General features: G+C 39.6%; 2 protein-coding genes and 1 non-coding gene across 4 annotated transcripts in view; all 3 read right to left on the bottom strand.

Annotated features, from left to right (window-relative positions):
• ctdspla (CTD (carboxy-terminal domain, RNA polymerase II, polypeptide A) small phosphatase-like a) overlaps positions 1-11254 on the bottom strand; it is a 35870-nt gene extending 24616 nt beyond the window's left edge. The window contains exon 1 of one of the 2 annotated variants that reach the window (XM_042510475.2): positions 10654-11254. In XM_042510475.2, the coding sequence (XP_042366409.1) occupies positions 10654-10729 (76 nt within the window). In that variant the 5' untranslated portion in view covers positions 10730-11254. The remainder of the gene's footprint in view (positions 1-10653) is intronic. The other variant, XM_042510476.2, reaches the window with a different exon arrangement.
• Positions 11255-17969: 6715 nt separating this feature from the next.
• LOC121960787 (glycine--tRNA ligase-like) overlaps positions 17970-27265 on the bottom strand; it is a 10839-nt gene continuing 1543 nt past the window's right edge. Inside the window, exons 2-17 of the mRNA XM_088072146.1 lie at positions 26555-26656; positions 24657-24759; positions 24411-24552; positions 23962-24050; positions 23072-23148; positions 22847-22992; positions 22610-22759; positions 22329-22491; positions 21363-21527; positions 21174-21280; positions 20911-21057; positions 20739-20824; positions 19865-19974; positions 18903-18996; positions 18617-18807; positions 17970-18475 (exon numbers count right to left, since the gene is read on the bottom strand). Of these exons, the coding sequence (XP_087928272.1) occupies positions 18350-18475; positions 18617-18807; positions 18903-18996; positions 19865-19974; positions 20739-20824; positions 20911-21057; positions 21174-21280; positions 21363-21527; positions 22329-22491; positions 22610-22759; positions 22847-22992; positions 23072-23148; positions 23962-24050; positions 24411-24552; positions 24657-24759; positions 26555-26656 (1998 nt within the window). The 3' untranslated portion in view covers positions 17970-18349. The remainder of the gene's footprint in view (positions 18476-18616; positions 18808-18902; positions 18997-19864; positions 19975-20738; positions 20825-20910; positions 21058-21173; positions 21281-21362; positions 21528-22328; positions 22492-22609; positions 22760-22846; positions 22993-23071; positions 23149-23961; positions 24051-24410; positions 24553-24656; positions 24760-26554; positions 26657-27265) is intronic.
• On the bottom strand, positions 24129-24263 carry LOC121961022 (small nucleolar RNA SNORA84). The gene has a single exon (XR_006107020.1). It is a non-coding gene; the product is annotated as a small nucleolar RNA SNORA84 (small nucleolar RNA).

Below are 27265 nucleotides of genomic sequence, written 5' to 3'. Positions count from 1 at the left end.
CAGGGGGAGGAGACGAAGGCCGCTGCTTCTCGAGCGCTCGGCGTAATGAAGGAGATGACAAGCGCGGGGGAATTAACCCACTGAGAGCTCAGGGAGAAATAATGAGGGAGATCTGACTGTTCTGCCGGAGTTATGCAACTGGCAGCAACACGGCCCACGTTGTTTGAGGCTGCGGCGGTTTATTATTTATATATCTTTTTATATTCTCATCTACAACTGTGCGCTGGATGCCAGAGGCTCAGTGACTGATGGGAAATCCTCCTTGCCTGTCTGTTAGTTAAAAAAACGTTTTAATGTCAGTTGAAATTAAAGGCCTGTCTTCAGGCTTCTCGAGTATGGACATGCTCTTACACATGGTGACCCCAGAGATGCTGTCCATGCAGCTGTAAAACTGATCCTGAAAGTTGATCCGGTGAGTGGTTAGTGTGGAAATTAAAGGAGCATTCCGACAATTTAGTATTGATCTTCCATATAATTCATAACCTGCAACATGTCGGTCTTGTTTTCAGTTTTCCAGGGGGCGTTATCAACATCCATAGATCAAAATGCCGTTTTCGCTGTTTTCATTTGAAAATAGTACTTTGACAAACACTCCAACATGAGCTGCAGTTATCTTGGTTGTTTATCGAAAATGCCTCAAAAAAGGCTCCTCTTTACTAAGCTATCAAAGCAACACCATAACACACCAACAATCAGTCGATTGAGGCAGTGGTAGACCAGCTACTCCTGTGTTCAGCAATCAGGTAAAGTTACTGTTTTTTGTCAATGGTGCCTGGAGGGTTGGAAGAGAGCGAAATAACCGCTTTGGCTCCTGTCAAAGAGGACTGTCTGACTGCAAGGTAAAGTGGTAAATATGGAAATATGTTTTGCTGCTGCCCCCGTCCAAAGCTCTACATTGCTTTTGGACTTTACTCCTGTTCTTCTCCAAACTGGAGGCGTGCCAACAGCCATTTACTATAAGTAGTGCACCGACTGCAGATAAGTACCTCATACAACCCCACTTTAAAAATTCTGACTATCCCTTAAGTTTTGTTCTCAATTATGAAAGCATCCATGAATGTATCAGGCATCTCAACAACAAATTGCGTGTTTTTCATTAAATCAGATTCATTAAGATGCTGCTTGCTATGAATGGAAAGGAAGTTAACAAGTAGGTCATGTATTTTTGTGTGTGTGTGTCGGTGTGTACCGCCGCTACAGTTTCCCATGCCTCTGCCCTGTGAGAGGCGTTCAACTCTACATTTCCACACACAGCATGTCCTACTTAGTGCCCCTTGAGATTCACAGCTAAACAGTATTCACCTTTACCCCTGGAGAGGCAGAGAAAATGCCTCTTTGTCTCTTTTACAGCCCGCATACTCATGTATTGCTTATTTCTTGCTCGTCTTTTTAAAAATGCATAAACCTTTTATGCTCTTCTGTCAAACATCTGACAAACAGGCCCGCAGCATAATTCAGGAAGGGTGACAGAAAATCATTACGGACAAAACCTGATCTCCCTTTTAGATAGCCAATTACTGGTGATGAATGCCAGCCAGAAGAGGGCAAAATATGCAGAAAGGCCACCCTTGTCAGAGCCAGGGTGGGTACCTGCCTGCAACCCAAGAGACACACAGATGCTATTTGAGCACTTTCTCCTGCCCTCTTGTCTTGACACACACACTCGACTCCTTCCTCCTTGACCCCTACCTTTCTCTGATTGTATTGATCTGTTTTGACAACGTCCGTTTGGCCAGATGGATGCTCAATTAATCCTAGCTTGTGGCCTCATCGAATCTGTGCTCAACAGCCCCTTTAGAGATGGGCTTCGGAGCAGCAGCATCCAGGCTGCCGCGGCCAAGTGGCGGGCAGTCCTTTTTCTCCGAAGGGATTGTGACTTTTGGAGCATTAATAATGGCCTTCACTCATTCACGGCCACTGAATCCCAATGTGTCGAGATATACAGGAAAGGCATGAGTGATGTAATCCTGCAACAATGCTGCACGTTTAAATCTAAGCACGACAAGCATGCACCAGAGGAGCGTCTGTCGTTTGTCTTCTGTACTCAATTAGATGAAGTTTGAAGAACTGAAAGTAACTGACAGCTGCAGTCAATTAAGCTAAAAGCTGAAAATGGACGCAAGACGTTTAGTATGAATGGAGCTCTTCTGTTATGCTGCACTAAAATGTATATTTTCTCATTCAGATCAATACAAACAACATAAGAACAGGATGGCGGTCGACTGGGCAGAATGTCATTTTATAAAGAACCTACTTGCAATCTAACTGTGATAGTCTCTTCAAAGCCCATGCCGGTCATTTTGAAGTAGAGTTTGCTCCAAAACAAGCAACCTCAGCATATGAGCTACACTTGAGGCAACATTCAAACATAAAACTTTCCCACAGTGCTGTCAAACATACAGTCCAAAGCACACAGACATGAAAAGAGGCCCAGAAAAACCCAAACCATGCTGCACAGCAGAACCAACTAACAAAACACTCGGAGCAGAGAAATGTTTCTGATGTGCTGCAGGCACATATACATTCCTCGAAACCAGCAAATCACAAGGCATTACATAAAAAGAGGAATAAAAACTTAAAATTCATACAGCACCCTCACTGAATAAATGATAGCTCACAATACGTAGGCTTAAACAAACATTTCACTAAATTATCGTGCAAATCTATTTACTATAACATAGTATAGGTCCATCCAACCGTCTACCTTAAATTTTCATTTTTTTGGTGGGAGTGGGCTGGGGGGGAAATACAGTATTATTTTATATAAAGGACAAGGCTACTTTTATTCTCTCTTTTTTTGGCCTTCCACATTTCACTTGAAAAGATCCACACCGGCAATGTTTTGGGCCTTTGTCAAATGCTTTCACCCTACCCTGGCTCACTGTTGCTGTTAAATCTGAAAAGCAAAATAATTTTTACTCAAAAAATGTAAATACAACATTTGTTTGGAACTATTTTCAGTGAATTAATTTATGCACTACAGCAGCAGGACAGTGCATGTTCTGCTGACTCAAAATGAACAGTGATTGTTTTCATCATAATGAAGCAACATGGCACCCAGGCAGTGCAACAGTGTGGTTTACTGATGTGTTTTTCAAAGTTAGGAGCTGGATCAAAACCTTGTGGATCTAAGGGTTCAACTTCTGGACATATAAACTGTCAGTATATCAACAATACAGTCTGTGAAAATACTTATAAACAAGCAAAAAGATGTTAAAGCTCTATTTGAAACTGGAAGCCAGCACAGACTTCAGAGCAGTAGTGACATGAATCTTTTCTTTTTTCCAGTTAAAATGGCATTCTGAGTGATGGTTTAAGTATTCACAGTCAGCCAGCAGGAGTGCAGAAAGAGTCAACCCACACTATTTTCCCCTGTGGCCTCTCGGGGGACGGATTGCAGTGCGATTGCATCTCCTCCACTGTGTCTCACAATCCATAGATCTTTACAGGCTGCCTGGTAATTAAGGGCTACTTTGCTGATTTTAAACTTGAATCTTTATTGTCAGCGGATGTGAAAATCTGACATAAATCTTACTAATGCATTCTGTGTCTCAAGAGATAACACTCATTGGCTCTAGAAAAACCCCTCTTCCAACTGTAACATTTTATCAAAAGAAAATTGACATTTTTATAATGTTGTCAGGATCAAAGTCCACCACTGAGGAAATGTTTAAGGCTTACAGGGCTTAAACTCAGCTAGCTTAGCAATGTGGTCTCTTCCCCACTCATCATATTTTGCCATTTGGGCAGAACCCTACTGTTGTTATACTAACACAGCATTTTGCATTGTATCTTGATGCAACAAAACTACTTGGCTCTGGTTTGGAAAAGATTGCGAATGTTTCTAAAGAAACACTCAGCTTTGAACGGCACAAACATAGCTGGCAAGACAATAAATGTGACTGAAAAGGCAGCAGTGTGATGCTACAAAACACACAGCTTTTGGTAGCACAAATGCGGCTGGAAAAGCAGTGGTGTGTCAACACTGAACACCTGGCTTTAAGTGGTATAAATGTGGCTGAAAAGGCAGTCGTATGTCATAGCAACAACACCTGGCTTTTAAACACACAAACACAGCTGGAAAGTCAGCCGTGTCACTACAAAACACCCTAGTTTTAGTGGCAAAAATACAGCTGCAAAAGCAGTGGTGTGTCACTACAAAATATCTACTTTTGAACTACACAAATGCCACAACTGATGTTGTTGTTTGCTGGTCTCAAACACTGGTCTCCTTGGTCAAAGTCCTGTGTTTATTCGACCCACCTAAACACCCCTAGCAGACTTTCATGCTTTTCAAACTGTGTCTGTTAATCTGAGCATTTAATACTAGTGCGGATGGCTTTACATTGAAATTGGTTGTAAGCCTGGTGCTTCTCACACAGGGTGTGCTCCTTTTCCTACAGCCAGGGCACAATCTGTCAATAAGTAACCAGCAGTGATGGAGGAGCATGGATCTGCCAGAATGTTTTTTTGTTTTTTGTTTTTTTAGATATTAAGATTTTTAATATAAGGTAACATTTAGGATTAATTTAACATCAGTCTAATTTTGGAGTTTTCCTAAAAACATTTTTTACTACTACAGCTTTATGGACATAGGAGCGTCATCAATTTTCAACTCTTGGCAAGAAAGCAAATTGGGCCATTTCCCAAAATGTTAAACTATTAATTTAATTGCCTCTTAATTATATATATTAAGCCTGTAAAAACATTAGCATAATGGCTTTTTCTCTTGACAGTAGTTCAAAAATGCTAACAGCTAGCGCTTTTTTAGTATAAATGGAATAACTGGCACAAAAATGACATCATCAGAGAGGTATGGACATCGACTACAATTTTAGGCATTGCTTCAAAGTTAAACCAAGAGACTGATACATCAACACACACCTAAGGGAGCCACTACTGGTTATTGAATGTCTATGAGCTCATACATAATTTGAAATTCAGATTTGGTGAGTCCATTGTGGTTACACCAGACACACTCTGTGCAGAGCAACAACAAAAAGTTACTACGCCAATTTGGCTACTTGAAACATTTCACTGCCTCTCATTATGGGATGATTGTAAAATACATTAATTAATACAGCTTCCACTTCAGGCATGTTCTTCCACACACTGAGGCCAGTCCCGCACATACAGTTAACAAGCTTATCAGTCAAGGGGCTTAGGCTTGGAAGAAAAACATTTAACTCTTCCCTATAAGCTGCCCAGTATGGCATTGGACTAAAGTAATGAAGATGTGTCCAACACTCCAACACTTCCCTGGAGGTGCAGATAATCAGCTTTTCTGAGCAGCATTGGCTGAAATAGGCTCATAAATCTGTAATAAGGACCTGCGCTTCCCAGTCCAGATTTTCTCTCCTTCATTCTCTCTGTCAAAATGGTGCACTGAATATTGACTTCACTGTACGCTCATAGCAATCCAATGTGCTTCTCAAGAGAGGTTGTGAATGACATGCTCAAAATATATCTCGGAGATCTGTGCCACCTACGGCCGAATAAAAGATCCTAATCCTCCTCTACACTCCAGTCTGGTCATGACAGCAAAGTGCTGTACACAGCAGAGTGGCAGGTTGTGCCAGGGACTCCGAGCCAGCCAAAACTCACAGTAGCTACCCTCCCTGACTGTGCCGCACACACCCCTGCAGGTGTGGTCCACACATCATAAACACTTTATTAATGTACAGCAGCGTGTTCCAGGAATAACCTCAAAAGCCAAGTGTGCATGAAATCACAGGGCTTTCTTCAGATTAATATATAATTACAGCTTCTGTGTTTTTTCTAATTTTCTTTTTGGCAATGCAAAGAGTTTCTTACCAACAAGCCTTTGAGGGAATCATCTCAACATGCCATTAATATACATAAATCCCCTGCCTGCTGCTCCTCCTCATCTGTGCCTCTACTGAAATTATATGTTTCATCACCGTGAGAGACATTCACATGTTGTAGGACAGACGAAGTACCTTGACCGCAGTGTTTTTAAGAGGCTGGAGGTTAATGGGCTCTGTGACGCTGTCTTGTAGCAGCCTTGAGCTGCCATTGAAGTAATGACAGGGAAAATGTCATTATGTCTGTGCAGGAGAATGCTTATTACTCAGCCTCAGCCAGGAAAACCACACATGCAATCAAAAAAATATACAGTTAGTATCTGTTGTTTGTCTCCAGTTTGTGACTTAAAAAAGCAAACAGGCTTTGCAACGACTCCAGGGAGAATTCTACAAAACTATACTGCTGCACTGGATCACATTTAAAGACTAATAAGACAGTGATATTCTATATTTTCATTATTGTGAACAAATTCCATGAAAAGATCAAAACCAAAAATGAACTGATCTCACTGACAAGTGCTGTCTGAGAACCTAAAGCCTGATATTTTATTCCTCCTATTATAGTGCCATAGATTCCATTGTACTGGGCAACATCTTCTCTTTTTCATTACCATGAACATGGAGTCAACTTACTTCCTGATGGTGCAAGCCCACTATATGCTACTATAAGCAACCAGAAACTGTCTCCTATCCACTGTGTATTGGAAGCAACTGACTCGCTGCAGAAAGCTTGCTGGGATACATGTAATGCAGAGCCAAGACATCAAATCAGACATTCTTAATTCACACCAAGACAGCCAATCTAGCTGAAGCTATAAGTGACCAGCCGGGCAGGGTGGACACAAGTTTATGTGAATTTGCATGTAGCGGGCATGCACCATGAGGGTATGCTAAAGCATGAGCTAATGTAAGCGGACTACTATCAAGATATTTGTGTTGAATGTGGGCAGTGATGGCTGTGAAACACACAGAAAGCTAATAAATACTGCAAAATATGATATTACAGGTACATGTTCCATTTTTAATGTTCCATGCCTGCGTCCCAACTCAAGCCAGCCAAGCAGTAACTCTAATATGCATTTTGCAGTTTTTATGGCCAATGTCATAAAAATATCAACTGGTTAATCACAGCAACAACTGATATCTCCTCCACACTCTTAGCTATTGGTTGGGGTTCATCCGTCAGAGTTCACCAAAGTTGAACTCCACACAATGCAAATACGTAAATTTGCTGAGATTTATCTGCCCCTCTGCTTGCACTCAATGGAAAATATCAGGAGGTGAATATTTGCCAGTATTTATTTCTCTCATGTATGACTGTGCCATAATGATGGTAACACTAACACACTTGATTACAGAATGTGTGTGAATCCGCAGCTGAAAACAGTCCCCAAGAAATTGACTATTTATTCTTTCCAAAATAATCTTTGCTAAGAATTACAGTGCCCAGCTTTTTTGGGGAATTGCTGGCCCTTTAAGAAAAGAAATTATATGTCTGTGACATGTTTTTAAAGTCCTTATAGGAACAAAAGAGTTCGGGGTTGGGAGAATAAGGCAGCTGCTGATACACTTTGTTGGTTTCTTTTCATGGCAATTGTTAACCATAAGAAAAATACAGAATAACACCTGACATATACACTTTAAAAGTGCAGTAAGCAGGTGAAGAAAGATTATTAATTCCCAGGTCTTCAAATACTGATGCTTTGGGTTGGTAGTCAGACCAAACCACCACCCTAAAGTGTCTGTATTTGATGACCTGGGAATGAGACTCAACAATCAACTCTTTTTCCACAGAATTGCATACTGCACCTTTAAAGGCTTTTGTAATGAAGATGAATAATCTAATGAAGACAAATATCATAACTCAGAAATGTGAAGCAAAATATATGTCATTGCTATCAACAGCCATCTATTCACAATTTGTGTACGGCCACAAGAGTATGGGGAGCCAAATTATTTTTAAAAAATAATTAGGTGTCAGCCAGAAGCTCAAGCAGCTAAACACATAAACACATAATCTGTTTCAGTCAAGTGTCTATTGTCACTCACACTGCATCACTGAAGAGCTAAACTCAGATTTGACCTAATCTGATTAAGGTAAACAGCTCGTCCATTGATACCTGTCGGACTGAAGTTATCAGAGCAAAGCCTCAAGGATTTGCGGAGTGAGACAGAGGCTGGCCGCCCTGTGCGTTGTTAGTCCAGTCATTACATTTCATTGCATCAGATCCTGAAAAGTAAACGTCTGCCAAATGAAAAGCCTCATTTGGGTTTGGAGAGAAAAAAAATGCTGTTTTTTCAGCCTTCTATGTGCTTGTTCGTGAGAAATATGAGGCCTTAAATTAGTAAAACATGGCTGTTCTGTTTAAGAAAACCTACATTTTGATAGCAAAAACTGTCTAGCCTTGTATATCATCCTGACTCGGTTGACTTTGTACTGATACATGCACTCTGTCTGAGGAAAGAAACCACCCACATTATGATTCCAACCCTCACCTCATTTAACATAATCCATAATGCATAAAGATATAATCTCCACCTGACCAAATGTCTAAAAAAACTCGGCTCTAATGAGTTACTACGTCTTTGCTTGGAATGAAACTGATAGGACTCTGAAAATAGCCCGCCCGTGCTCTGAAATATTCAGCATGTGAGTGAGTGAGTGTGAGTGTGAGTGTGAGTGTGTGTGTGTGTGTGTGTGTATGTGTGTGTAACCGTTTGTGGCTTCAGTGCAGCCCGAGCAGGTCACAGAGTAACTGTCCTGGACAACAAGCGCTGTTTGTTGTCTGCTTCGACACAGCCAGTAGTGAAGAGCAGGGACTCCATTCAGGAAGCTCCCTGGTGATACTTTGTGTGTTTCACAGCGGCCGTCTGAGTGTGAGTCCTCTCTGGTCAGCGAGTGACCCTGGATTTTATCCCGCCAGATTAATTGTCAGATTCCACATGTCATCTGGGATTTACTGTTCAAGCAGGATGTTGCAGAACAAGAAAGTGTGGGAATTTCTGTGTGAGCGATTTAAAATGTGCGAAAAGCAACATTTTGGTTTTTACAGATTTCCTTGGTGACGTGACTTCAGTCAGTGATGAAGCTGAGTGTTTGCCGTTAGTGATCGCTGATTTGTTTATGATGGTTTTAATCATCAAAGCGGCACACGAGATTAGAGGGAGCTGATGAGGAAAAAGAAACATTGCAAACATACTGTAAATCACAATTTATCCATGATTAAGCAGGCGGAGAAGTTTCAAGCAAGACAACAAGTTCATATCTTCATTTCATGACAGCCGGCCGGGAGGTCAGTGAGTCAGAGTGGTTCGTGTCGCTCAGCAGAGGGTGATGCAGGAAGGTGACCTTTCCTCCACTGGGTGCAGCAGGAAGTTGTGGTCCCTCCGGCCTCCAGGCACCCTGTGGCTCCATGCTATGGTTGCCCTCCTGCTGCGATCTCCCATTGACACCTGTGCATCCCACGTGTGTGTGTACTCTACACTACACAGCCAGATTTTCTTGTGCTGGACTCAAATAAATAAAAAAAGCGTAACTGTCTGGCTAGTGAAAAACCCTCTCCCTCAAAGTTAATGAAAACTGGAAAGCTCCTGACTCATGAGGGGGATTTGTCGTCGTTGATGTCATCCACACATGGCGAAGCGGCGACTCTTGTGCAAAACAACAGAGAGAAAATGTGTTTCCGTTCAGCCTCTGTAATCTGTAGAGCAGCTGTTGAGCTGTTGTTTTCAGGCACTTCTTTTTTTACACATCTGGAGGTTTTTGACCATGTAAACATATGTTGGCGACAATGTAATGATTATTATTTTTATCATTAAGCACTGTGCAAGGAAGCTGATGATAAACAATAGTTTTTTTTTTACCTTAGAGGCACAACCTTTTACTGCGTTTGTTGCATCAGTGAGGTGGTTTTATTCAAAGATGGACAAAAATAAATAAATGTGGACAAATAAATGTGTAAACATACCCTCTGCAACATTGATTGCGGGATTTCCATATGCACAAGTATGATAAACAATGGGGGTTTTTTTACTGTAGAGGAACAAAATTTCACAGTTTGTTGTTTCACTAAGTTGGTTTTATTCTAAGGTGGACAAATTAAGCAAAATATGTGTGTATCCAATGTTATTCTGGCTTTTAGAATAATAGATGTGTAAACAAACCTTCTGCAAAAAAGATGAAGGAACTTCCACATGCACAATTATTTGCTTAAGGGAGGTGGTTTTATTCTAAGGTGGAAAAACTATATGGAAATATATGTGTGCCCAACGTTATTCTGGCTTTTAGACTAATAAATATGTAAATAAACCTGCAGCAACGATGAAGGGGCTTTCACGTGCACAATTATGTAAAATACAACATAAAATGTGCTTCGAAAAAAATCATATCCAAAACTGCTGTTTTGATGGTGCTACTGGTAGTATAGCAGGCATTTTACAGTACCAGTGATGCATACAGGGATGTCGCCAGTGTAAGGGAAAACGAGTACCCGCCCCCTGTAGTAAACCCAGCTCACTCAGAAAATACCAGTCGCAAAATGGTTAAGATTTGAAATGAGGTCTGGTTTGGCTAAAATAAAGCCCCCCAGCAATAAAGTTACTCCAGACGTGATCTATATTGACAGGCTGGCTGAGGGCTCTGCCTCTTAATGTTTCTGTGCTTCAGCTGAACAATGGAGGTTTTCCGTCGATACTCTCTGGCTTTGCTGTTGAGCCCCAGTCTCCTCTCTGCACTGAGGGCTGCAGATCAGATTTTGGCAACGTAAATAATCTACGGCAGGAAATCAAATTAAAATAGCGTGTGTCATTTCTTTTGCAATTCCCTTACCTTTATCTTGACTCGACGAAATGCTCTCCTCCTCTTTCGGATTTGCAACCTGTGTTATTATGGACGTGTTGTCCATGGAAACGAGATGTTATGCACCTTCGGCTACACCGTTTTATTCCTTGGCAAACATTACCAAGCGCACTACAGTCCCCTGGCTGTGCACGGGCTAAAGCGTCCGCTCTTTGCAGCATTAAAATCCCATTTTAATCGAAGCATGCAGTCCCATTCCCCCGGAGCTTACAAACAAGACGGAAATCAGTGAGAGGAAGCGTCCGAACATGTGAGGTGACAGTCCGATGTGCATGAGACAAACAAAGCGTCAGTCCTGCATTGAAGTCGTGTGTGTCCGCTGTTGCAGGCAGCATAGCACCGCCACCCCGCCTGCTGCTGCTGCTGCTGCTGCTGCTACTGTACGCTCCGGCTTCAGTCCACGCTCTACAATATCAACTGCGTGATACGGTTACAGTGTTTACCCAGAGATGGCGACCGTCCTCCTGCCACAGGGCCACGCAAGCTACAACAACAACACGCCTTCAATATTTCTATTATCCTGCTCAGTCCGGGCTGAAAAAAACCTCACAGTCCGCCCACAGCTCAGTGTTTGTTGGTATTCTGATCCTTAAAGCGTTATAGGCTCAGCACAGATTTACAGGAAATGATTTCACGTTTACTGAGGTAGGATGTATTTTTACAGACGCTTCAAAGCCAAAATATTTTTAAAAAAAAAATGTTTAATGATTATTTGCTACATGCTTTTTGTTTTTTTCTTTCTTTTTTTTCTAAGGTCAAGAGTTCACCAATTCCATTAAAGAAAAAAAAATCTTAATTTTTCATAAATTCATTTACTTTTTTCTTTTTTTTTTTTTTACATTTTCTTTATTCAATTATCAGCTAATATATATTTTGGAGAATTTCATTTTTCTGTATGATTGTATCATTGATTGTTTCAAAGAATTTCAAAAAATGCTTAATAATAATAATAATAATTAAAAAAAAATAAATTAAAAAATTATGACAATTCTGTTATAAAACAATCCAATTGTAAAGACAAAAATGTATGTCTGTATGTCTTGATACAGAGGACATGACCTTGGTGTTCTTAATGGTGGCTACAGTATGGTGGCCTTGAGGGTAAAAACAAAAATATTTTACATTTTACATTTCACAAAACACAACAACATTTCACAAAACACAACGATATTTCACAAAGCACAGTGGCATTGTTTTGTGAAATGTTGTTTTCTGATATGTTGCTGTGTTTTGACCCTCAGGGCCACCACCCTGTGCAACACACCTAAAAGCAGATCTAATGAAATTTCAATATGGCCAGGTGGGATATCCAAATCACAGGAGCTACAAAAGGTAAAATGTGTCACAACATACCATCATAAATAAAGCATTGCAGTGCTACAGAATTGCTTCAGAGAAGCCCTGGGACTATGTGACACACAACACATGACTGGCAAATTTCTATGGATTTAACACATCTTTAATGAAATGATCAATATATAAAATTTTGTCTATTTTGTGTTTGTAAAAGGGTAGTTTTTTTGTTTGTTTTTCTGACAAAGCAATTTTTGAAAAATATATAAGTAACATTTTTAAGGGGCACTCAATGAATTATTGCATTTTCATAACACAAGAGACTTATTCGTATCACTTTCTAATAACACATAAATGACATTATTAATGGTAAATCAATCGTTCACAAATACGTTCGACATAATTAAAGGCCACTAATGAGTCCTGCATTAATATTGAGCCTATATTTCACATTATGGAATTCAAGAGTAATGTTTCTCGCAGACCCTTCCTTGTAAATGTCTATAATACTCTGTTACGCAGGGTTTTGGTTAAAAATGATTACTCTCCAAGTCCAAACTAAGGCAGCCCTAATGACATCATCATGACATCATCTGGGTTATTTTCTGAGACTTGACAAAGTTCCTCCAGAGGAACTGATTTCACCTGTGCGGTAAAATCAGTGAATTGCCCCTTTAATCTATTGTCTACACCATTCAGTCTAGTCCCCATCTCTTGAACTGATACCCACCTGCGCACTGCAAACTGACCCCTCCCCATGCACTGATAAGCAAACATTATTCACGCTATTTCAGCATCAGTGGACCGTAGAATAACAACAAGGGAGATAAAGTGGTTTTCTGGTGCGTTGCCAGCAGTGACGTGTCTGAGTGTTTGTCCCTCTTCACCTTTGCTGTCACTTTAATGTAGTTGAGACCCAAATGGTCCTAAATGACCCCACCTGAGAGACAAGCGCATGATGGCACATGGACAGGAGAAAAACAGCCGTAAGTGCAGGCTGTCATCTGTTGATGCTGCTCATAATTAGTATGTAATCTCCCTGCCGACATGATGCTCTCAGTGTGGGTCAGTGCCGCCGTCCTGATGTTTACAATAACGCACGGGTACAATTGACTCCAGGACACAAGTCTCTGAGCCACTTTACACAATCACTTCTCACCACTTGACAGTCGGTCTCAGGTTACTTTGTCATGACTGCATGGCCACTTGAAATCTGATGACAATGAGCCTGTATGTGGTTACTTAAAATAGATTAAAGTAATAATTTCTTACAGGGGGAACCAGAATGAGACAGAGAAAAAGCAAACATTTCTGCATCAGTGCTGTCTTAATTACTTGCACAAGGAAGTTGGGGGTTAAGCATTATCAATAATGATAATATTAAGATTGTAATCATACTTTATTTAAACTTAAAAACTATAAAGATGTCAATTTTTGTTAAATCACCCTTTGTAAAGTTGTAGCAGTCTTCTTGGTGTCTTTTAAGGTTCAGTGTGTAGGATTTTTTGACATCTAGTGGTGAGTTCGCGAAACTGAAACTTCTCCTGAGTGTAAAATGTGTTGGAGAGCTTCGGTGGCCGACGCAAAAAGTGGAAATGGGTCGTGAAATTAGAAATTTTCTTCAAATAATGGAAAGATTTCTTAAAATAATGAGTTTGTATCTCAAAACAATGAGAGCTTTCTTAATATATTCTGTTAATGTTTCAAACTAATGAGGAAAAACACAAAGTCATTATTTTAGGAAACTAAGTCAGAATTTTGAGATAACTCATTATTTTAGGAAAGTGTGCCATTATAATGACTTACAAGTTGTTGTTTTATATAAGTAATATGAGTATTGAGTTTATTTAATGCCCCCTAGTGGCTAAAATCAATCACTGCAGGTTTAAAATATGAAAAAGCAGTGTCAGGTCACATATATGTTTTACAACCAAAAAGTTGTTCTTTTTAATTATGCTACAATCTATAAAACCCTGTTAAATGCATTAATAAATTCTATGATTACAACCTTTCATGGACGTATTATGTTTTAGCACAATGGATTGAATCTGTTTTCTGGTTCATCACATAAATATTTGATGAAGCTGTTCACTCTCCCAGTTCTCTTGCATGCAAAATATCTGGTTGTATATTAAGACCATTCAGTTGAAAGGAAAACTGAGAAGGCAAAAGCGGTTAAGAACGAACGGTTTGTGTGGTTGTCATCTGGATGTTAGACTGAACACAGCATTTAAGAGCCTATTGGGAACGCTGATAATTGCCCTTTCAAAAATCACAGCTGCAGGGCACAAACATTTCCTCACCCTCTTGTTGGTAAAGGGAGTGGTGAGTGTCAAAGGGATAAAGAAAAAACCCCACACATAATGAACCAACCCTAACTTAAAGACATGAGGCTAAACACGGGAGTTTTCACTTCTTGATCATTGACATCAAACACTGTTGGCCCCTGACATTTCTCTTTCCCCTGAGCGACATATTTCGGTTGATGAATAATTAAAACGAATATGGTCTTGATATCAACTTTGATAGGACACAGATGATCTTTTTCACCGCCTTCAACTACATCTGGTGTGCTGTCAGACTGCAGAGTCCCTGAATGTTTTATGAACGTGGGTGTAGTTCAGTAAGGAATTGGAATCGCATAATCCTCTTTCTGCATGGGCCTCTTTTCACCTCGTTTCCTCAAGATGTCGAGCCTTCGAGGTCCACCACACATAAACAATGACATGGTGAATCTTGTACAGGGACGCAGCTCAGTACAGGAATGGAAGTGACTTACAATGTGAAGCAATACATTTTGTAGTAAAAGTTTTTGTGTTTTGAGCAGAAAAAATATTGTGATTACATAACGTTAATCATTAAACTGTAAAATATAAAAAAAACTAAAAAATGTTTCATGATAACACTAGTTTAGAATGCCAGTTTTAGAAGATCTGGATACGACTTAAAGGACAGAATCAATCAAAGGTTATAAAGACGGGGAAAAAAAATCACAAATACAGACAAAAATGTTCTAACTGGGCTGATATCTGCATAGTACAATTCCCTCTAACAGACTCCAGATCATTTGCAGATTAAAAATATATGTCCAACTAATCTTTTGCTGTCAAGTTATGTTCAAATTGTAAAAATGATGTGCAAAATGATCAATAAAACACTGACTGGACATTTTGGCTGTATATTTGCGTCTGTACAAGCGTCAAAGAATCAGACATTAGTTTGCTTGTAGCGCCACCTTGTGGTATAGATATGGATGAGCTGGAAGCTGTTTAAAAGAGCCTTCTTTGTAAAATGGACGCATTTAGAAAAATTATGTAACATATATGCTGTGTATTTAATCCCTACTGTAAAATATGCATTAATAATTGCAATGAAATACATTCAAATTCAACATTAATGTCATCAATATGATGCTGAGTGAGACATCTGTTCACAGGCATTTTGTTTGCTGTTAAAAGATGATTTTTATATTATCGACGCTTCTTATGCTGCCACTGATTTTCTTTTTCATTCTCTCTTTGATTGCTCTAATTCTTTAGATTTTAATGGACGACACAAAAGCATAATAAAGGCTGTGGGGTTTTTTTAAAACGGAGGCTGACAGGAGGTCTGTTTTTGACTGGTCTAAGGGTCCCTCTCGAGGAAATGTGTCAAACACTTTATGTCCTGAATTTTGGTGTTTTCTGTGGACCAATATTAAGTGGAAATGTCTTTATGCAAATCAAAACACAACAATTGTATTTTGCATCATTTTAAAATCTGTTGGCTAAAGATAGGTTTTTCTTTTTTTTAAGATTAGATTACTATTTTTGGACAGTCCACATTTGTTTTTTCTATAATAACATTTCATTTTATATTATTGTGCAAATAAAAGTTTCTCAAAATGTTGTCATATCTTGGTGCAAGCTTTTTTTTTTGTACATTTTTAACAAAATGACCATTTTAACAAACGGTGAGGACTCAGTGTCCCCAGTGTGAATGAAAGCTATGGACACAGGTGTAAATAATGAGATGAAATATACCTGAATTCCATTCGGCTGCTTCAGTTTTAAGGTCCTGGTGTTGTTCGTGCTGGCTCACTGTCGCAGCTTACTGGGACACTTCAACAGCACAGTCATCGTTAGTGTTATTAGTAACACCTGTGCGTTTCCTACCATGACAAGTCAAAATGTCTGCTGTGAAAAATGTTGAATCAACAGAATTTGCCGCAGAACGTGAAATTGATCGATTCAAAAATACAACGTGACCTCCCGAGCTAAAGGCTGTTTACAGTCAAGCAGCACACAAACAGACTCTGACATGCTGCTTTCAAATGAGCAAGAACCGCCTGAAAACACCTTGAGAGATCAGCCATCATCAGTCAAATGTCAGGAAATATTTCTATCAGTGAGGCGGTCTAAGAACGACTGAAACAGTAAAGGTCACATCTTGTCATTCGTCTGAATAACCAGGACAGCTTTTAATAAGGCTGAGATGATGAGATTTGAGCCCCGGGGACATGTGAAGTGTCTGGGATTTATCTCGTGGGAGGAATGATCGACTCCTTGTCTTTACAAAGAGGCAGTTCTGGTAAAGGAGTCAGGCAGAGCAGATATCACAGGACAGATTATTTGGTGGGGATTCAACGCTATCTGAGGGTTTACGTGACGTTTGTATTAAATCTGCTTTCCTCTCCTCTGCTCCACTTCAATCCACCATCACAAGACTCTGGAGGAACAAAGAGGATCTGAACAAATGCTGCTCATCCTTTATTCCTCATATGTCGGGGAAGCTACTTAAGAGGAATGTTTGGAGGAAGTTAAACAGAAAGGCTAGTTCTTTGAGCTGGTGTTGCTTTGAAAAAACAGATCAGATCAATGCCGTGATGGTTCAAATACAGATGATACCATGTATTATTTGAAACATTTAAGCACAGAAGTAGAAAGGGTATTTCTGGCACACATTCATCTACTTGCATGAAGTGCATGAAGGAGAGAAAGCAGTCAAAAATCCAGAAAAGCCTGCAGTATCATTGACAACGTCGATTATGTAGGCCACAAGCTGAAATGCATTTGTCTGATAAAGCTGTTGCTGATACAAGTGTTTCTGCAGTTTTAACCCTTTTCTGTGTATTAAAGTGCAAGCAAAGTCAACTGTGTCGTGATCACTGCAAATGGAAGAAAGTGGTCTGCATGCCGGTGGGTTACACGTTAAAGATGCATTCATTTCCCCTAACCTGAGTCTTTGACTTTATTTTCTTATCTTTTTTTGTTTACTCCACTTTGCTTTTTAATAAAGCAATTTAAATTCACAGGACTCTCCAAAAACTTCACCCAGATGAGCATCGTTTTGCAGGATGTAGCACTGCATGCATGATCATCTTTGTATGATAACCTGCATGAACTTTTGTAAGAATGCAGAGCAAAAAAACTGAGTTATTTTGGTTTGATAATATAATGTGGACTGATCCCCATCTGAGTAAATTCCTCCTGTTTGGGAGTAGATTTTACTATTGAACATAATTTAGTCCATCCAAATGTCAGTAAATGTTAGCACTATTCAGTTGTACATGTTTTCTAGTACTAGTGGTAGTTTTATCAACAGTCAGGAAAAAGTTATTTCAAAGTCTGCAGTCTCGTCGCATTTGCAACTGTGGCAGCCGTACAAAAAGCAAAAAAAGTGTCTCTTCATAAACTGACAATCATGAAGTTACAGCTAAGCATGAGGTGTTCAGTGGGTGTAATCTTGGGGTTAAGGCACAGATTAGTTGAAAAAAAATAATGTCTTTGGGTTAGTGTTTTCCTTATTCAAAATATGATGATAACTCGACCCTGTGTGACGCAGAACGTGATGCGCCGTCTGAGTGATATATCAAGTTTTTAGGGAGTCCCAAAAGTCCTCAAACACTCTTTAAGGGTGTATCAACGCCCCTGATCCCATCTCATTTTGACCATAAGTGTCTGTGCGTCTCTGTGTGAAGCTTTGAAAGCCTGATAGAAAACATTACAGTGGTGGCCCGTGTCCAGTAAGTGCTGGTTGTTTTTATTGAAATTGTTAAATATCTCAATCCAATCTGCCTCAAAACTGGAATGGTGGAATCCTCCTTCCACTGACGACAACAACCTGATTACATTTTCTCCCTTTTAAAACATATTGACGTGGTCATACATGGATGAAATGTTGCTCGTCGGAGAAACAACAGTCCTGTGCAAGCTTTCCACAACTGTTAGATATGATGAATACATGACATTTTAGTGATTGCAGTGGCGTGGAACACAAGGAGGGCTCGGTGCACCACTGTAGCTTATCACAACACAGTTGCAATATTCTTCCTGGTGATTCATACGCAACGAGTCTGTGGATTTTCATGGAGTGACTGGGAGACGAGTGAATTTTACTCTTCGACGGTGTCCTTCTTGCTGGTCTCCTGTCCTTCAAAGATGGGATATTTGGCCTCCACTTCCGCCCAGGTCAATGTGCCGTTGGCCATATCCCGAATAATCACAGGCAACTCACTGACCTGAGGAGAGACAAAGAGGTTTGCTTGATTGTGGTAAATGTTGTGTGTAAGTACAGCTGAGATGCTGCTGTGTATGTATAAAGTATCAGCTGAACATAACAAACACGTGAAAAAAAAGACGTATGGGAATGTGTGCTGTACCTCGGCCCTGATCTGCCTCATTGAGTCGCGGTCTCTCAGCGTGGCTGTGTGAGGCGTCTTGTTCACTGTGTCGAAGTCGATGGTGATGCCAAACGCCACTCCAATCTCGTCCGTCCTGGCGTAACGCCTCCCGATGGATCCTGCAGAGTCGTCCACCTTGTGAGACACACCGTTTTTGGTCAGCGCCTCAGCTAAGAGAGAAAAAGAGAAAGAGAGAAAACAATTAACCGACACATCAGACCAGACAGAAATAGAAGATCTACGTTATCATTATGTGGGCACTTACATAATTCCCTCACGAAGGGCATGAATTCCTGGTTTTGACTCAGAGGCAGGACGGAGCATTTGTATGGAGCTACAGTAGCAGGGAAGCTAAAGTACTGAAGGAGAGGAAATCACAAAGTGCAAGATGAATGAAAGAAGCTCTTTACTGAAAATCAATCACAGAAACATTCATCAGATCATAAAACACTTATTTCGGGCCTGCGTCTATATCAGCGTTCCTACAGTTTACAGTAAATTAAATGTGATAGTTTTTAAGACTTTTTTTAATGCCACTCAGGATGAAATTTAAGACCACTTTTACAAAAACCAAAACTGGAAGAAACAAAACAACACAAAAAAAACATGAACAATGAACCAAATTCTTTGCCATAGAGTTAATGGTAATTTTGCCCAAACATTTATTGTAACATAAAACATTACATTTTTGGTCTTGTTTCTCACTCGGCATGTGCTGTATGTACTGCTTCAATTCCCATCATGAAGAGTTTAAGAAGAGGGATTCAGTAAATTATCAAAATGATTTCATCACTTTTTTTTTTTGAGACTTTACAATGCAATGTAAGAAAAAAAGAAAAAAGGGGTCACACGTTCCGATGTCTTTGCATTTTTAAGACTTTAAAAACGTTGATTTAAGACTTTTTAATTCCAATAAAGGCCTTATATTTAGATTAATGAATTCAAGACCTTTTAAGACTTTTTAGGATCCACAGGAACCCTTCTATATGATCTTATAACTGAGTGAAAAAAATTACATTTAAATCTAAAATCTGTCATTTACTAGCTATTGCAAAGTATGAATGGTTAAATTGCTAGTAAGGATGTAAATAAACAGCAAATGAACAATAAGAACAAAAGGGCACGATAACACTCTACGTGACAGCATATTCAACAACAAAGATTGAATTTTGGACAGAAACTGTGTATTATTTCATAGATCAAAATCACACGTTGATCCAGACTTACCGTTCTTTGTTCATCACCTTCTCTGACTTGGAATGTGTGCTCAAAGATGGTGTACATGATCCTACCGATGCCAAACGAGGGCTCGATTACATTGGGAACAACTTCCTCCACTGTGGACAACAAAGACCGACACAGAATGTGTGTTATTGACGGGGCTGTAAAAAAACGTTTCAATCTTTTTTCATAACGCTGACATTCAGACTCTAGGTCAGCATTGGAGTGCTGCACAGTTTGTTATTTTTACACTCGTCATTCTGTTTAAACATGGTACGTTTGTATAGCTGTAGATTAGATTACACTAATATTATCAGCCTTATACTGTACATATAATTAGATTCCATTGGTTGCTGCTTACGATTGTTTCTAGCTTCTAGCATTTCCAGAAGTCAATTTTTTTTAAATAAAAGATTTAGTTATTTCAAAAAAATCACAACATATTTTTATCTGCTTCAAAACATATAAAAAAAACACTTTGCTTTGCTTCACACAAAGGGAGGCATATATTGATTTAAGACAATTTAAAAACTTAATGCATGTAATTCCATAAATCACTTTTTTTTTTTAAATGGTGAAGAAGTCATAAAATACGATAACAGACAGACCTCACTAGAAGCTTTGATTTAAAAAATATATATATATACATATATATATATATATATATATATATATATATATATATATATATATATATATATATATATATATATATATATATATATATATGAAAAAAGAAAAAATTAGTTTAGCTCAGCCCTAATTATAAAAGTTGTCACTCCAAGTAATCTTCATATGAAAGGATTTGTTTCCAAGATGTTAAAAGACAAAACAGGAGAAATAAAACATAAAACTAAACAGTAAAATGAAAACATCTCACCATGCAGAGTCTTCTGGAATCGCTTCACACTGACCATGTCCTTTGTGAGTTTGAAGGATTTGCCCTCGGACTCGATGGTGAACTCTCTGTGGAATAAAAACAAAGACAGTGTGAGTTTGCTGCAAATGTGCTACAAAACCACAACCTTCTCATCAGGCACCGACACACTCACCCAGTCTCACTGAGCAGCTGCTCCTGCTCTGTGATGAAGCACTCGTCACACACAGACAGATACTCCATGGCTATCTTAGCATCCTTCTTATACGCCTTCCCAATGGCTCCTTTGTTGGGCTCGAACTGGACGACATTTACAACTTTGTGTGGAGAAGTTAAGGAGAATACAAAAGCGTCCGGGTGCTTCAAAAGTTCTCTGTTGTTTGGTGGGACAAATATTTTCTTTTGCAGTGTTTAGTGCAGCAAAACTTTAAGGATATGGGTTCTTTAAGAGGCTTTTCAGCGACCAAAGGGACCTTTGTAGCTCGCGCATGGCATTGCAGATCAAAGCAAGACCGGTCGGCACACCCCACAATTTCGATCCAGCCCTGCAGGACACAAACGTTTACACTGAGCAAAAGAACACGGACTCACTCATGAGGCCAAAGGAAACACTGCAATTAAACGTACGTAGGAGGTTTTGGCTTCAGCGTCCCAGCAGTCACAGGCGTAGTGAGCCATCTCGTTGTCCATGTGCTGTCGGAAACGCAGCTTGTCTTTGGCGATACCAACTTTAGTAAGGTAGAGGTAGATCCTCCCGATGAAATATCCCAGGACGGAGTTATTGATTACTCCCTTAAACGAGACGGAGAAATCATGAGCACGAGAGTTCAAAATAGTAAAAGGTGACAAGGAAGTGATCTGAACATTAGCTGGGATGGATTATTAAATATCAAAAAACAAGACACAAATGTGCAGAAAACTGTATTTATAATTCTCCTATTTAAATATTTCAAATTATGTTACAGAAAAAGAAAAAAAAGGTCATTTTCTTGTGTTTTTGGTTTTTACTTTACCTTTTTGTTGCTTATTTTCCAGCAATTTTCTTAAAACTTTTTACTAATCCATTGCAAATTTTTGTGTCAGTTTTTCTTTTTAAGTTGCTTGTCACCGTGCCGTGTTTTTGAAAGAAATAACAGCAGGTTAACAGCTGATAAGTGTACTATTAAGACTGTTTTAAGTCAAAACTTTTATTCAATTTAAAAACCCTTTTTCAGATCACAATTATTTAAGGATTACCATTTTGTGTAAAAATGCAAAGACGGCATGAAGAAAGGACTTCGTAGCGGCCCTGTAGTGCAATTTGTGTAAAAAAGGGCTCCTGTTATCATGATACTAAAGCAGGGCAATATATGTTAAGATTTATGATCTGCAATTTTCTGAATGTCAGAACTACAGTCAAGAAGCAACTATCTGAGCTTAGATTACAGTGAAATAAATTGTTTAATATATCTATTCACTTGGTAACATAATAGATTTTACTCAAGCTGATCTTTATTGGAAGTTTCCTGTAAATGTTAGCCTGTGTATACTTTGAGAGCACAAAAAGTCATCCCTTAAATGTCATCATGGTATTTTTAATATAGCCATCCCCACCTGCTCCACAGCGTCACCCAGCCTCATGATCTGTGCAGACTGGCCGCTCGTCTGGGCCTTGGAGGAGTATAACGTGATGTTCAGGTCGGCTACATTGGAGAATTTAGGGTGGACTTTCTCATTTGGATCCACAAAGTGCTCAATCTCAGCCATGGTAAACTCTCTGTGAGGAAATGTGGAGCATTTATATTTCTGTTTAACACCATCATGAGTCACATCTCTGCGAACACAGACACAAAAATACACAGGAGAAGAGGAGGTGGACACAGAGGATTTCTCACCTGACACGAATGAGTCCAGAGCGAGGAGAGATTTCGTTCCTGAAGGAGTTTCCTATTTGAGCAGCAGCAAAGGGCAGTTTTCCCTGGTTGAACTCCAATAGACGCTTGAAGTTGAGGAAGATTCCCTGAGCAGTTTCAGGCCTCAGATAGCTGCAAAATTGAGATTAAATTGATAAATTATGAATAATACCAATGCCCCAACAAGGGGAAACGTTTTTTTTTTTTTTTTAATTTTACCCTGGCATGTTCCCCCCGGGGCCGATGGACGTCTGAAACATCAGGTTGAAGGAGATGGGAGGCGTGAGGTCATTTCCTGTGGTGGGGGACTTGACGTTGTATTTCACAAACAGGTCGGTCAGCTCTTGTTGGGTGTAGTTGTCCATCTGAAAATAATATTAAAGTCAGAAACAGTTTTTCCACATAAAGGCATAGCGAGAGCACTTTGTCTGAGTTTACACTGACCTGAGTGATGACGCTGTCCATCTCAGCCTTCTTCTCCGCTGAACACTTCTTATCAGACATCAGCTTCTGCAGGTGAGCTGAAGGACACACAAACACGAAAACACTGCTTTCACAAACAGGTGTGATAATACTTAAAGGGTGACTTTGGTATATTTCGGTAATAATTTCAAAAATTATTGTTACCATAAGTCACTTAAACGCAAAAACATAGGAAAATAGGATTCAGGTTGAAAGTAAAATTTAAAAAAAATACACAGACAATATACAATACTACAACAAAATACATTATAAGTGTTAAAAAAAAAGTTTTTAAAAAAAATATTGATAATGAACCTTGATTTTCATTTATATTAATTCTACTAAAATAAAATTAAAACATTTCAGCATGCGCACAGTTTCTGAGCAGGTTTGAGAGATCTCAGATTACACATTTCACAATTTGACATATTTTCATTACATAACAATTTCAAGTTTCATCATGTCAACTTTTTGGCATCTGTGCCAATTAGCCTCCCAGTTTTCCAGGAACGAACATGCTCTCCCTATATCTGTTTTTTTTCCTGCCGGCTTTTTGGCGCGGCTCCAGTCTGTGTCGTCCTGGCAGCTTGCACTGCTATGAAAGCCCTGTGTGATTTCTGCTGGTCCAGCCACTTCCATTCTCCCTCAGGCACAACAGTGATACTCAGAGCTCGGCCAACCAGCAGCGGCCGCTGACAACACAAGTTTGGACCGCGTCCATCCCACCCTCTGCAGAATCCCATGAATAATACGCAGGGAAAACTTACAAAGACCTGCTGGGGTTGTTTTAAGGATGACTAATCTTTTGTTTACGGTGGAAGTCACGTCTCTAAATATACTCAGACACAAAGGCGGACGTACAAAAGGCTTACCTTTGAGGAGGTGGTCCGCCCTGAAGCATTCGCCATTCTTGACATCTTTCACCATGTAATCAGCAAATTTATCCACATGTCCTGACGTCCTGAGGAGGAGAAGGAACAAAACATCTTACTTTTAAAGATGTGTTAAAATAAGATAATTATGTTTAATTCCATCCAATCAATGTTTCTGCAACCGGGCTATGGAAGGCTGCTATAGTGGCAGCTCCCATGCATAAAATCGCAGAATCAATATGTGCCCGTTTACAAAAACCCACAGATCAGCACTTTGCAGCTGACTCTAGGAACCACAAGGCACTTTTTTTCAGCAGTTTTTAACATTATTTAAAGACACACAACAAAATACTGCACAACACCCAAAGAGGAGAAGATACATCAATATCAGACAACAAATTAACAAACACATTTGGATGACAGGACAAGAGCATTAAGAGGACTCCTACTTGAGGACAGGCTCGGGGGTCAGCATGGTGCAGTCTATCTCCAGGATCTGCTCCTCCTGGATGAAGTGCTGCCTCCAGGCCTGCAGGATGTTGTTCTTCAGGGCACAGCCCACAGGGCCGAAGTCGTACAGGCCGCTCACACCTGAGGAGCATTACTGCATGGTAACAGAAGGCTTAAAAACTACGTGTACAGTCATTTTTATGAATGCACCCCCTCACCCCCAACATTAGCTTTGCAAGTCTCACCTCCATAGATGGCAAAGGCCTGGTCGTAAAAGAATCGCCTCTTGAGGGTATCCTCCATCTTGGTTCTGTCAACGATGTCATCTTTGGGTTGTAATGACAGTTCCTGCAAAGAGAGTTATAGTCGTCCAAAACTGCAGAATCATTATGCACCTGTTTACAAAAACCCACAGTACAGCAGCACTTTGGAGCTGACTGTAGGCAGCAGTTTCTCGCATTATCCTCAATCAAATATAGATGATAAAGATTGCCAAGAATTGCTCAAACATTCATAGAAGACATGAGATCGTAGGAAACGAGTTTTGGTTTAATTCTTACGCATCTCATGACGACAAAAACACATTTGTATCAGCGCACAATAGCACTACAGGGCGCCTACTGGAGAACAGGCTCACACAGGATCTAATTATGTCAAGTTATAAATATGGTTTTACTAAGAGTTCAGTTTGAGGATACATTTTGTAACATCCGAGTACAGAAATGCATCCTTAGTCTTTGGAATAATCTTATCCAAGATAACGAACCTTTGGCGTTTAAAACCACATCTCATAGTTTTCGTTTAGCAGACTGAGCTAGCTTAGGTCTCGTTGCGTGGCGAATGTTCTGCACTTTACACTTGTATATATGTAGATATGTATAGCCTCTTAGTTTTTAGTTTTTTAAGCGTATTCCTTTTATATTCTATTAATATTGTTTGCTCTTTATTCTCTTTGTTCTTACTGTATGACGCTGCTACACCCCAATGTCTCAGTTTTGAGATCAATAAAGTATATCTATCTATCTATCTATCTATCTATGTTCTGAACTTAGTTATTTTTAAATAAGTTCCATGTTTGATATCAGGCGTGTGATGTCAAAACTGAGCACTTCCTCTAATCCACTGGTTCTCAAGCAGTTTTCATGTCAAGGACCTCTAAATTGATACCCATTAGGTCACAGATTGATCAGATTTCCTTTCATGAATCTCCATCTCAAAGGTTTTGGATGTTTGATATGATTAAGACCAGAATTATATGGCTGCCAACAACAGTTGATGAGATAACCGTGAGGGAGTTACACCTACGATCAGAGCAGTTACTCTTATGATTCTTCTTCAAATTGGGCTCCCCTCGATAGTGAATTAAATAATGACATTTTTTGGGGGGGATTTCCTGGAACTCTCCTCAGATTCTCGGTTGAGAGCCACTGCAGCAATCAGATCTGTCATGATGTCAAACAGCTGCATCCTGAGCCAGCGCTCATCCCCCAGTCTGCTTGTCAATATGGTGGATTGATACAAGCGAGCCGAAGTTTTGGCACGCTCCACAAATTTTAATGAAAGTGCATCAGTATTTGCAGCACACCCTGATTATTAAAGGGAGACAGTGAGGTGATGAATACGCATCTGCAATTCTGTTTCTAATGACTATTTTATCATAACAAATTATGTACGGCTTGGCAGAGAATTTATAAGGGTTTTAATCAGTGGAGGGTAAATGCAGGTATATGCCAACGTTTTTTTCTGGCCATTTTCTAGGGGTGAGGGGGAAAAAATGATACAGCATAGTATCGCAATATTTTTGTGCAGCAAAACTGTCTCTTTACATGGACGCCAAGTATCTTTTTTTATTATGTAAATTAATATAACAAATACAAATTAAACTTTTGGTAGCCTACAAGAACAACATAATCAAGTGCTTTTTCCATTCACTTCATACATTTTTCTGCAATAAAAATGACTGAAGATGAACAGACAGAAGATTTTATTGTATTAGATAATAGATGTTTTTTTTTTCGTTCGGGGACATTATTTGCAACTGAAAAAGCTAGAAATGACCACAGCACCAGTGTTTATAATCCATTAAACACACTCAACCAGATTCAATTAATTATATTCAGATTTGCAGTTAAACTGCGCTCACCTTGGCCTCCAGAGTTCTCTTCCTCGCCTTCAGTTCAGCCACAGCTCTAGTGACGTCCACATCAGGAGCTCCGTCCTGTTTCAGTTGGCGCACAAGTTCCCCCTAAAACACAGAGGTGGCTTGTGACGGGCATTCAGAAAATTCTGCTACGACCAGTGTCCCGGCATGCTGTCATGGGCAGAATTTCAGATATTTTCCTTGACTTTTCAAGGACCCATAATAAAAGTTCCAGGACCATTCACAATATCCTGATTTGCATGGGTAAGTATGAAATATCTATTTCAGAAACAACCTGGCTAACATTGTGTTGCATGGCCTGTGTCTTAGCGCATATGAACATATGTTAACCCATAACTGCGTCTATTAACACTTAATTCAGATCTGCGTAATGACTGTTGTAATTTATCTCTGCTTACTGTCTTTTGCTGTTTCTCGTTGCTCTGCATGTCTGCATGTAATGCTGAGCTGTGTGTTGTTGCTTCATACTGCTTGTGTGGCAATCTGTGCTAAAATGTTGTATTATGTTGTGTTATTGTTTTGTTTTTCTTGTTGCTTTTTTGCATGGCTCATGTTCAGTCTTTAGAGAATTCCTGTTTGTTTTTTGCTGTTGCTGTCTTTATGGTGTCCTGCTGCAGGTATGTGCATTTTATCATTTTCTAGATTTTTTAAAAACATCTTGCTGAAGGACTGCATTTAAGTTAGCCAGCTGTC

Source organism: Plectropomus leopardus, chromosome 21 (assembly GCF_026936395.1).
Source record: "Plectropomus leopardus strain MGB_pleo_1.0 chromosome 21, ASM2693639v1, whole genome shotgun sequence".
Classification (NCBI taxonomy): Eukaryota; Metazoa; Chordata; class Actinopteri; order Perciformes; family Serranidae; genus Plectropomus; species Plectropomus leopardus.
This window is presented reverse-complemented; position numbering and strand designations above follow the sequence as displayed.